This window comes from Oncorhynchus keta, chromosome 8 (genome assembly GCF_023373465.1).
Source record: "Oncorhynchus keta strain PuntledgeMale-10-30-2019 chromosome 8, Oket_V2, whole genome shotgun sequence".
Taxonomy (NCBI): Eukaryota; Metazoa; Chordata; class Actinopteri; order Salmoniformes; family Salmonidae; genus Oncorhynchus; species Oncorhynchus keta.
This window is the reverse complement of record NC_068428.1, coordinates 12,673,473-12,684,813: the sequence shown is the minus strand read 5'-3', so window position 1 is coordinate 12,684,813 and position 11,341 is coordinate 12,673,473. Positions and strand designations below refer to the sequence as shown.

Sequence of the window (11,341 nt, the reverse complement as noted above, 5' to 3'; positions counted from 1 at the left end):
TTGAAGGGGGGGAAAAAATGTTTTAATTTAGAAAATACTTTTATATAATTCCAGTCTATTTTGCAGTTCAGTACTCACCTCTTACAAATGGTTATGATTATGATATTGTGCTTTCGAATGTCATGGGGTAAATGCATAATACAAGTTTCGTGTTTAGTTGTTCCCAGTGTTGTGCGTTACCAATGGAGGGTGCCAGTGTTCTAGGCATCTTTCGTTACAAGGGGAAAAAAATACTGAAGACACAGTAGTAACATGGATGAAGCAGTGATTTAGGACTACTAAGGATAAATATCTAGCTACTTGTGAATTTTGAAGTGAAATAAGCAAAGATAGTTGCCACCTCAGAATTACCTTGCAAAACTATTCGGAGCCCCCACATAGTGTTACAAAGTGGGATAGAAATTGATTTGTCATTTCTTTTGGGTCAACAATCTACACAAAAATACTCTGTCAAAGTGGAAGCCAAATTATATGTATTTTAAAAGGATTAATACAAATAAAATGTAGTCGTTGCACAAGTATTCAGCTCCCTGAGTCCACCATACATGATAGAAACGCCTTTCTTTGGCAGCAATTACATCGGTGTCTCTTTTCTGGGTAAGTCTCCTAAGCGCTTTGCACACCTGGATTGTGCAATATTTGCCTATTACTCCTTAAACAATTCTTCTAGCTCTGCCAAGATGCTGGGGATCATGGCTAGACAGCCATTTTCAAGTCTTGCCATAGTATTTCAAGCAAATTTAAGTCAAAACTTGTGGCCACTTAAGAACATTCACCGTCGTATTGGTAAGCAACTCCAGTATATATTTGGCCTTGTCGGTTATTGTCCTGCTGAAAAGGTGAATTCCCCTCACAGTGGCTGGTGTAAAGCAGACTGAAAAAGGTTTCAGGATTTTGCCTGTGCTTAGCCCTATCCCATTTCTTTTTATCCAGAAAAACTCCCCAGTATTGGCCGATGTCAAGCATACCCATAACATGATACAGCCACCACCATGCTTGAAAATGAGGTAGTTAGTCAGTGATGTTTCAGATTTGCCCCACACATAGGGCTTTGTATTATTACTTTTGTGCCTTGTTGCATACAATTATTATTTTTTTGAATACTTTTTATATGTGTTCTTTTCCCTCTGTCATTTAGTATATTAATGTGTAGTCACTACAATGTTGTTGATCCCTCAGTTCTCTCCCATCACAGCCATTGAACTCTGTAGCTGTTTTAAAATCACCAATGGCTATCTTGGTGCCTGGGTGGTTAAATACGTCACCCACAGCATACTTATTAACTTGCTTAAAGATATATTCAATGTTATTGTCACCCATCTACCAATCACTGCCATTTTTATGAGGCTTTCGAAAAGCTCCTTGGTCTTTGTAATTTAATCAGTGCTTGAAATTCAATACCTGACTGAGGGACCTTACAGATGTATTTATGTGGGACAGAGGAAGGATAAATCTTCAAAAATCATAACAAATCACAAGTTACAAAGGGATTGACAAGGCAAATTTTACTCCTGAACTAATTTAGGCTTGCCTAAACAAAAAGGGGCTGAATACGACTATATAGACATATACACACTTTTGGATTTTTTATTTTAAATTATCTATAAAACATTTGATAGAGAATATTTTGTGTATATTGTTGACAAAAAATTGCCATTAAATCCATTTTAAACCCCCTTTGCGACAATAAAATGTGAACAAATCCAAAGGGGCTGAATACTTTTGTAATTTACCACCAATAACAGGACCAGTTACAACTCTACCACACAGTATTTCATCATTAATTCATATTTTTTTCTAGATTTCTGGTCATTCATTGGCCGTGTTCGAGAACATCAAATCTGCATTGTGGGGAAATTGTGACTGACTGATTTACAAATATACTGAACAAAAATATAAACGCAACATTGAACAATTTCAAATTTGAGTTACAGTTCATAAGAAAATCAGTCAATTGAAATAAATTCATTAGGCCCTAATCTATGGATTTCACTTGACTGGGAATACAGATACCTTACAAAAAAGCTAGGCGCATGGATCAGAAAAACAGTACGACATCTCCTTCGCATAGAGTTGATCAGGCTGTTGATTGCGGCCTGTGGAATGTTGTCCCACTCCTCGCCAAAGGCTGTGCGAAGTAGCCGGATATTGGCAAGGAACTGGAACATGGGGTCATACACATTTATCCAGAGCATCACAAACATGCTCAATGGGTGACATGTCTGGTGAGTATGCAGGCCAGGGAAGAATTTTGACATTTTCAGCTTCCAGGAATTGTGTACAGATCCTTGGGACATGAGGCTCTGCATTGTCATGCTGAAACACGAGGTGATGACGACTGGTGAGTGGCTCGGCAATGTGCCTCAGTATCTCACCATGGTATCTGTGTGCATTCAAATAGCCATTGATAAAATGCAATTATGTTTGTTGTCCATAGCTTATGCCTGCCCATACCATAACCCCGCCATGGGGCACTCTGTTCACAACGGTGACATCAGCAAACCGCTCTCCCATACATGGTCTGCAGTTGAGGCCGGTTGCCATATTCTCACAAACAATGTAGAAGGTGGCTTATGGTAGAGAAATGAACATTCAATGCTTTGGCAACAGCTGTGGTGGACATTCCTGCAGTCAGCATGCTACTTGCATGCTCCCTAAAAACTTGAGACATCTGTGGCATTGTGACAAAATATTTGCGTGGCCTTTTGTCACCAACACACAGTACACCTGTATAATGATCATACTGTTTAATCAGCTTCTTGATATGCCACACTTCTCAGGTGGATATAATATCTTGGCAAAGAAGAAATGTGTGTAAAATTTGAGCTAAATAAGTGTTGTGCCTTTGGAACATTTCTGTGATATTTTATTTCAGTTCACAAAACATGCCACCAACACTTTACATGTTGTGTTTTATATTTTTTGTTCAGTGTAATACTGAGAAGCTAGGCGATTTATAAAATCAGAGAGCTGGCAGTTGCCAACTTCAAAGCAGTCAAAGTTGTTATTCACTCTTCAGTCCCAGACGTCTTCTTCTGAGAGAGGACCAGATCCTTTACCTCGCTGGTCAGGGAAACCAGCTCTTTCCGGATGGCCTCTGCCTCATCCCCTGCCTCTGGGTTCTCTCCTTCCCCCTGCTCCTGCTTCTTTCCCTGGCTCTGGCTCACTAACTGCTTAACCACCAGGGCCTGGTAGCCTGTCAGCAGCCTGTGCTGCTCCTGAAACAACAACAACCACACTCATACAAAACCTTCAGTATGAAGTAAAACTGTCAATTGTAACAGGTCCAAACTTGAGTGCTGCATGAACAAAATACCACCATACAAAAGTGTGTGTCTCATAGACCTAACATAAAATATCCCAAATACTTACAAGGTGGCAAAAGGACACATCACTAACTATTTCTAGTGTAATAACACTAGCAATATAGCTATATTATAAATGAGAACCAGGAAGAGAGGGGAGGCAGTACCTCAGAGATGCGGCCCACCAGAGTGCCTATGATCTGGGGGACACAGCGTCCGGGGGCGTGCAGCATGCAGTGGGTGCTGGCCTGGAAGAGCAGCACGCTGGTCAGGTGGAGAATCAGGGCTGGGTCCTCAGTGTCCTTCAGCTGCTCTATCAGAGCCTGCCGGTGCAGGAACAGGGCCTGTCTAGTGGACAAGAACACACGTCAGCCAAGAATGTGTGGCACCTCCAGTCCAGTCCAGGTTTATCGACAGCAGAGTAAATGCTTGGACTTCATTTTAGGAAAGTCTAAAGCAGGATGATACTGGTTTTTACCTTTCTCTTTTCTTATCTCCCTTCTTCAGCATGAATCCACACACATCAACCGCAGTTTCTATGTTGGTTAGAAAATCTTCAATCGTCTGAAGAAAACATCAATAGTGTTAGAAAACGTTTCCATACATACATGAATCAGAACAATCTCGAACATTTATGCTTTATACTAACATCTGCAATAATGTAAACCTCAAACTATTACCTTCTGTATGTTCATTTTACATACACCTTAGCCAAATACATTTAAAAACTCAGTTTCACAATTCCTGACATTTAATCCTGGTAAAAATTCCATTTTAGGTCAGTTAGGATCACCACTTCATTTTAAGAATGTGAAATGTCAGAATAATAGTAGAGAGAATGATTTCAGCTTTTATTTCTTTCATCACATTCCCAGTGGGTCAGAAGTGTATATATACTCAATTAGTATTTGGGACAACTGCCTTTAAATTGTTTAACTTTGGTCAAACGTTTTAGGTAGCCTTCCACAAGCTTCCCACAATAAGTAGGGTGAATTGTGGCCCATTCCACCTGACAGAGCTGGTGTAACTGAGTCAGGTTTGTAGGCCTCCTTGCTCACACACACCTTTTCAGTTCTGCCCACAAATTTTCTATGGGATTGAGGTCAGGGCTTTGTGATGGCCACTCCTATACCTTGACTCTGTTGTCCTTAAGCCATTTTGCCACAACTTTGGAAGTATGCTTGGGGTCATTGTCCATTTGGAAGACCCATTTGCGACCAAGCTTTAACTTCCTGACTGATGTCTTGAGACGTTGCTTCAATATATCCACGTAGTTTTCCTACCTCATGATTCTATTTTGTGAAGTGCACCAGTCTCTCCTGCAGCAAAGCACCCCGACAACAAGATGCTGCTACCCCCGTGCTTCACGGTTGGGATGGTGTTCTCCGGCTTGCAAGCCTTCCCCTTTTCCCTCCAAACATAACGATGGTCATTATTGCCAAACAGTTGTATTTTTGTTTCATCAGACCACCCATGTGCAGTTGCAAACCGTAGTCTGGCTTTTTAATGGCGGTTTTGGAGCAGAGGCTTCTTCCTTGCTGAGCGGCCTTTCAGTTAATGACGATATAGGACCCGTTTTACTGTGGATATAGATACTTTTGTACCGGTTTCCTCCAGCATCTTCACAGGGTCCTTTGCTGTTGTTCTGGGATCAATTTGCACTTTTCGCACCAAAGTACGTTCATCTCTAGGAGACAGAACGAGTCTCCTTCCTGAGCGGTATGACGGCTGCGTGGTCCCATGGTGTTTATACTTGTGTACTATTGTTTGTACAGATGAATGTGGTACCTTCAGGCATTTGGAAATTGCTCCCAAGGATGAACCAGACTTGTGGTCTACAATTTTTTTTCTGAGGTAGGTCTTTTGATTTTCCCATGATGTCAAGCAAAGAGGCACTGAGTTTGAAGGTAGGCCTTGAAATACATCCAATTGACTAAAATGATGTCAATCAGAAGCTTCTAAAGCCATGACAATAATCTGTCTATAAACAATTGTTGGAAAAATTACTTGTCCTAACCAACTTGCCAAAACTATAGTTTGTTAACAAGAAATGTGTGGAGTGGTTGAAAAACTAGTTAATGACTCCAACCTAAGTGTATGTAAACTTCCGAATTCAACTGTAACTGACCTTTCCATTGAGACTGTTGTGCACCTTCATAAGAGGTCCTTTGGTTTCCTCTGGTAATTTCCCTAATATCTTCACTCTCACCTAAAGAGAGAGATACAGTGATTTATGGGAATGTACAGTACACATTCACAAAGCCTAACTGAATAACACAACCCAAACTAACAGGAATGAGCAGGTACGGAATGAGAAGGCTGAGACGAGAACTAACTTCGTTGGTGATAGAGCTGGGATTCTCTGCTGACATCATCAATTCAGCCGCCATGAAATTCACCAGGATGTTGGTGACGTCTGTGCACACAGTCTTCAGGACGTGCTTGGCAATGAGGACCTGAGTCTCATCTGCGGGGGTCAAATATCTCAGTTGATGTTCATTCTGGGATGATATGTTTTATGTTTAATGTGGATGATAGGTTTTATGTTTAATGTGTTGGTGGTGAGGACGACCTCTACTTCTGTGGGGGGTCAAATAAAGCAGTTTACCAGAGAAGAGCTTAGTCCCTTTCTCAAAAAGTCTGATGTTGTTGTACAGGTTGGAGAGCTCCTCCTGGAAGTCTTTCACACTTCTCTTCTTGGTCACCCCGGTCGTGGAGACAGTGGAGGACATGAACACAGTCCGAACCACCTCCTGGTAGGTTTTTGTCAAAGGCCTGCAGAGAGTAAGACTCTTACATGTTGAAAAATGTATTATTATTTTTTTAACATCATTTAACTAGGCAAGTCATTTAAGAACAAATTATTATTTACAATGACGGCCTTACGGGGAACAGTGAGTTAACTGCCTTGTTCAGGAGCAGAAGGACAGATTTTTTACATTGTCAGCTCGGGGATTCGATCTAGCAACCTTTTGGTTACGGCCCAACGCTCTAACCACTAGGCTACCTGCTGCCATTGATACACAATGTTCCTTTTGTCTGTGGAGCGTGGGGGTAAATCCATTGTGCTCTAAAGTGATTTTGACTGGGACCCTTACCTTACTAAATGTTCTGCCAACTCGGAGAGGATTTCTTCAGGGCAGTCGCACACTTGCCCTTCTAGGACAGCTGCGATTTCCTCCAGGGACATGAAGGGGACTTCAGTCGGTTTGTTACGATCTGCAAAAGAGTAAAAAGAAAATATAATTGGTCTCATGGGGTTACCTTTGTCTTACGCTAATAGACTTAGGCACCCAGGGGAGCCATCTCTTCCAACACAACCGGTAACGCGTTGCTACGTAGAACTGCCTCACCGAACAAACAATGTAAGTGTACATTCATTGAAATAAGGTTTTACTGTGCTACATAGTGAATTCAGTATGGAAGAGGCTACATAATGACCGTAGTCATACTGTTAGAGCCATTTTGTATGTGCAAAGAAAATGTATTAGAAGATATTTGGTTGATTTGTAATTTAATAGAAATGCTTGTCATGGGAAACTCCCTTTTTGTTATGACACCTAGTGTCCTATTGTGGGTTTCCCTGTAGAAAAGCATATAAAGGGGTTGTGGGGAAAGATGGCATCAGGAACAATAATTAGGACAGGTGTGCAGCCCCATAGAGAATGACAGAGGACTAGTGGCCAAAAGGCCATTTTAGCATGTGCATTGAGCGCTCCCACCATTTTCATGTAGTCAACTGGGTGGGACTCCTGATGACCCTATTGGAGTCATGTCCAACCGGGCCATCAGGAGGGATCAGCCAATCGTGAAGATGGAGATTGCCTCAAAAAGGCGCTGCCCGTGCCCTCACAGATGCCATAATGGAAACAAATATAGGCATAATTGGAATCTGTGTGGCAACTCTGGACAATGTCATTGTGAGTAATAAATATAATTTAACTGCAATCAAGAACTCTTTAGTATCATCTATGGATACGAGAATAACCAAGTCTGTATTTGGCGTGTAAGGAAGTGGGCTTTTTGAACTTTAGGAACCGTCGCCACCACATGAGTAAAATACTTTCTAGATACAGGAAGGTATTGAAATGTAAATATGGACAACACAACGTAAGAACATTCATCTGAAAATGTTTGCGCTGCATTGAATCGAAACTTTGTTGAACAGAATGCAGAGCTTGGATCGCAGTGGAGAGAGGCTTCGTGGCAAGTATTAAATGCACTGCCTATTGATCAATCTCATTGTGAGTAATAAATACATCTGCAATCAAGAACCGTCAAGTATCATCTATGGAAACGCAAAAATAAAGTCTGTATTTGGAGTCTAAGGAAGCGGCCTTCTTTTTAACTCAAGGAACCTTAGCCACTACAAATACTTTGTGGGGTGACTGCCGCCTCCTCGTCACTGTCGTCGTCCCTCCTGCCCTTCTTCTTGGTTTTGCGTATCCTGACCTCTCTGGCATTGCATCCTCCACCACCTCCTTTACAGCCACTGCCCTCTAGGAAACAAAACAAGAACAGTCAACCAATGAAATAATAACAGGGAACTTAAACAGGGATCAAATCTCAAACCACCCGGCAGGAAATACTTGGGCTGTAAACTCTTTTCAGCCTGTCTAGTTGATAACCTAACAGACATTTTAGGGATTACAAAGAGGCCTGGCCTGTACTACCTGTAGTCTTTTTCCTCCTCTCCGCCTCCCTTTTTTCCTTTTTGGAAGGTGCTGTGTTTTCTGTCATCATATAGCCTTGCTTGAGATCATCTTCCGTTATCAGGAAAACAGGGTTGTTCTTGACTTCCTGAAAGGGAACAGCATTGAATTGAAGGAGAGGAGACACAGCTATGTCCTTATCAAAAGACAATCCCAGTTTTGGCCCATCAGGCAACTTCATGACAGGTGTGTTTTACCTTAAGGGCTTTATGCTGCATGGCCTCATCAAAGAGAGAGAGACAGTTGCTGATGAACTTCTCGCTGACCACCACAGTGTCGCCCAGGATCCTGGCAGTTGACTGCACGTTTGTCTTTCTCATGGCCTCGTTGATTATAATGCCAACGTCCTCCATGGACAGACAGCTGGGCAGAATGGGCTACATGTCAAAAATGGGAGAGCACATCGGATACTTAAAGTGAGCAGGGCTGAGTAACTCAAGTGAAGATTATTATATTAAAGCAAAGACCATTTTGCAATATATTAATTGGTGCTTTGGCAGAAAATGAAGTACAGGAAGGTTTGTATGGACCTGCACATCTGTCCATGTGGCAGAGTTGACAGCCTCCTCCACGGAGGCCTCTACCTGTTCTACTAGGGCCTGGCCAACACAGGCCGCCCTGAGGAACAGCAGCTTGCTGGACTTGAAACGTTTCCTGATATAGCTCACTGGGTCAGGGATGCCAAGTCTGATCAAGGCATCAAACTCTGCGTGGCGGGAACAGAGGGAATGTTTTAGGGTACAATTCACATTTTAGGCAGACCTACAGTACAGAAATGACAAAAAATAAATATTGCAATCAATAATCTTAGTAAGTTAGAGGACCTAAGTATCCGTTCTGCTTGAGGAAGGAGTCCACCCAGGTGTTCTGTGTTTTGGAGTAGATGTCAGGGATGTACACAGCCTTGTCCTGCCGGCCCCCCACCACAGTGCCTTTCAGACGGCCAGTATTCACCAGCTCCTCCAAAACAGCTGGGTGACAACGGACCAAGATGAAGTTAGTTGAACGACAGCGTGACATAAGTGCATGTTTGATTAGGCCTACTCCAAACATTGGTTGATCTGCGTGTTCATATACAGTACAAACCATTATACATATTGTATAGTGCTGACAATATTCTAACAGCGGGGTTTGAATTTTAACACAACAGAAAGAATAGCTACTTACAGTAGAGAAGATGTTCCTGAAAACCATAGACGCCAATCACGTTACTGACTGGTGTTGGCCTACACAAGGAGATCAAATTCATTCATTATTAGGAGCAGGGAGGGAAGACAGTATTGGATTAAAAGCAAGGGAAGAAAGGATTTGGATTAAACCTACCGAGTCACTGCACTAAAAAGCCCACGGATGCGAGCTCTGTGGCGAGACACGAACGCAGGGGTGAATAAGACTCCCCTGTTGTACTCATCCATCTGGCCTTGGATGACTTTCCCAAGGCGCTTCGAAAGCTCCTAGGATACAAAGTGGTTAACAGATAATAGCTATGTACAGGGCCACAAATGCACCTCAAGCTGAAAGCCCAAGCACAGATACACTACTGAAAGGATACATTATTAATTTCACATAGTTTGAGGACGGTATTGGTAAAGATACAGAGGTGGCTCATTTACTCACCTCAGTCAGAAAATCCCCCGGAAGGTCATAGTTTTTACATAGTTCTGGGATGTTCACCAAGCCAGCTTCTTGTAGTTTATCGTTCACCTCCTCAGACACACGATTCAGGTAGTTTCTAGAAGAAATCAGAACAAATCTGTTACCCGAGTAGTTGACAGTACAACAATGAAAAACACATCATGTGGAGAAAGTCCTACTTACTCGTCGATAAGCTGCCCCAGCACCAGCTGAACACTTTTATCAGATCTTACAATGTCATTTGCTCTGGCCTCAACATGAACCCAATCAACATTGATAATCTGTATACAAAAAAAATAATTATATAAAAAAAGTGTCTTTAGACAATATGGTAAGTGAAATAAAACAACGACAGTGCTGCACACTAGCAGAAGGAATCAGTAGTAATGCACACCTTTTGTAGGTCCACAATGTTGACCCGACCTTTGGAAAGCAAAAACACAAGATAAAAAAATTAAAAAACACATATCACCATATTTTCCATACATTTTTGTCCATGTCAATTAATGCAAGCAAGTGTATGATAACCCTTGAACATCTATGCAGCCATGACCTGAGATGAATGAGTGCAACACTTGTTTGAAGACTGAGGCATTGGAATCAGAAGGTGGACTCTAGGAGCCAACTGACCTCCATGGATGTAGAGCTCATCCCGTATCTCCCTACTGATCTGGGATGGGGTGATGTACTCCTTGCCATCAAGTGTGTGTACCACATCCAACTTCTTCTCTGCAACCAGCTTGGCAACGATTTCAATGCAGTTTCTCTCTGACAACCTGGGAAGGATTTCCAGTAGAAAAGGCATTTACACACAGAGACCCTAGAAATCAGTTCTATATCTAATTCTACCAATTTAAAAGGCATTTGGGTCCCCTGATACAGCGTATCAATGGCGCTAGCAGCAGTTTCCCAAAGGCCCAGGTTATGTTATGGTTTGGAAACTGTGGTAATACAAGATTAGTCCAGCTAAAAAAACACTGCTGCAGGAAGCCCCCTTTCTGGCACAGATAGCTAGCGACTAGTCAAGCTGTCCTGTCTAAGTTGGTTCAGCCAGCAGTTCAGCCCACCGTAGCTAACGTTAGATCCTAATCCTTAGCTAGCTAAAGCAGTTAATTTGCTAGTTTCACGTTAATAAGTTAGCAGTCAATACGCATTGTTGTGCTTAGCGATTTAACTAGTCAACAATGGATTTAGCTAGCCAAATTGCTAGGACTGTGGTTATAGATAGCTATTTGGCACTAGCCAGCTGGCATTACCTCTGCACTGTGTCAGCAAACTGTGCTCTCTGAAAATCCGCTGCCAGACGTCGGATTTCTTCCCAGGCAGCTGCCATCGTATTTGTTGGCTTCTCAAACTGTTCGAAGTTATAACCGTTTTAGTACAGCTTTGCATGGAGGTAAACTTCAGCTCTTTGACTAATGTTATATTGCCACTACGAGCTAAACCATGTTGTACAAAGTACAGCTAGCAGGCTAGTGAGCCACAAAAGCCACACGTCAACATAACCATAACGTAGTACGGAAAGCATGGGAGTCCAAAAAACACCACCATTTATTCCACCCCTTTTTCCCGCCACACCTCCTCCTTCCTTGCTCGTGACGTCACGGAATTCAATTCAGTAGCATCATCATCTGACAGCTGCACAACACATCTTTGGGAAAACATCAAACACACATTATAGAGTCACAC

At 42.2% G+C, this 11,341-nt stretch overlaps 1 protein-coding gene across 1 annotated transcript; it reads right to left on the bottom strand.

The window, feature by feature from the left end:
• On the bottom strand, positions 1 to 11,187 carry LOC118386795 (E3 UFM1-protein ligase 1-like). The gene is made up of 19 exons (XM_035774639.2): positions 10,909 to 11,187; positions 10,283 to 10,428; positions 10,047 to 10,075; positions 9,836 to 9,933; positions 9,635 to 9,749; positions 9,341 to 9,471; positions 9,185 to 9,243; positions 8,842 to 8,988; positions 8,548 to 8,723; positions 8,215 to 8,394; positions 7,979 to 8,105; positions 7,682 to 7,804; positions 6,404 to 6,524; positions 5,914 to 6,080; positions 5,642 to 5,772; positions 5,434 to 5,514; positions 3,784 to 3,869; positions 3,473 to 3,653; positions 1 to 3,218 (listed from the first exon to the last, which is right to left on the bottom strand). The coding sequence occupies exons 1-19, from the start codon at positions 10,983 to 10,985 to the stop codon at positions 3,009 to 3,011; spliced, it is 2,385 nt and encodes a 794-aa protein (XP_035630532.1). The 5' UTR covers positions 10,986 to 11,187; the 3' UTR covers positions 1 to 3,008.
• Positions 11,188 to 11,341: the final 154 nt, after the last annotated feature.

Bases quoted from the DNA above. Each gene is read 5' to 3' on its own strand.
- LOC118386795 (XM_035774639.2), bottom strand. From the start codon at position 10,985: ATGGCAGCTGCCTGGGAAGAAATCCGACGTCTGGCAGCGGATTTTCAG. The intron at 5,515-5,641 runs GTTAGTTCTCGT...CTCTCTCTTTAG, and splicing joins CCAGCTCTATCACCAACGAA to GTGAGAGTGAAGATATTAGG. The intron at 3,870-5,433 runs GTCAGTTACAGT...TGTTTTCTTCAG, and splicing joins ACAACAGTCTCAATGGAAAG to ACGATTGAAGATTTTCTAAC.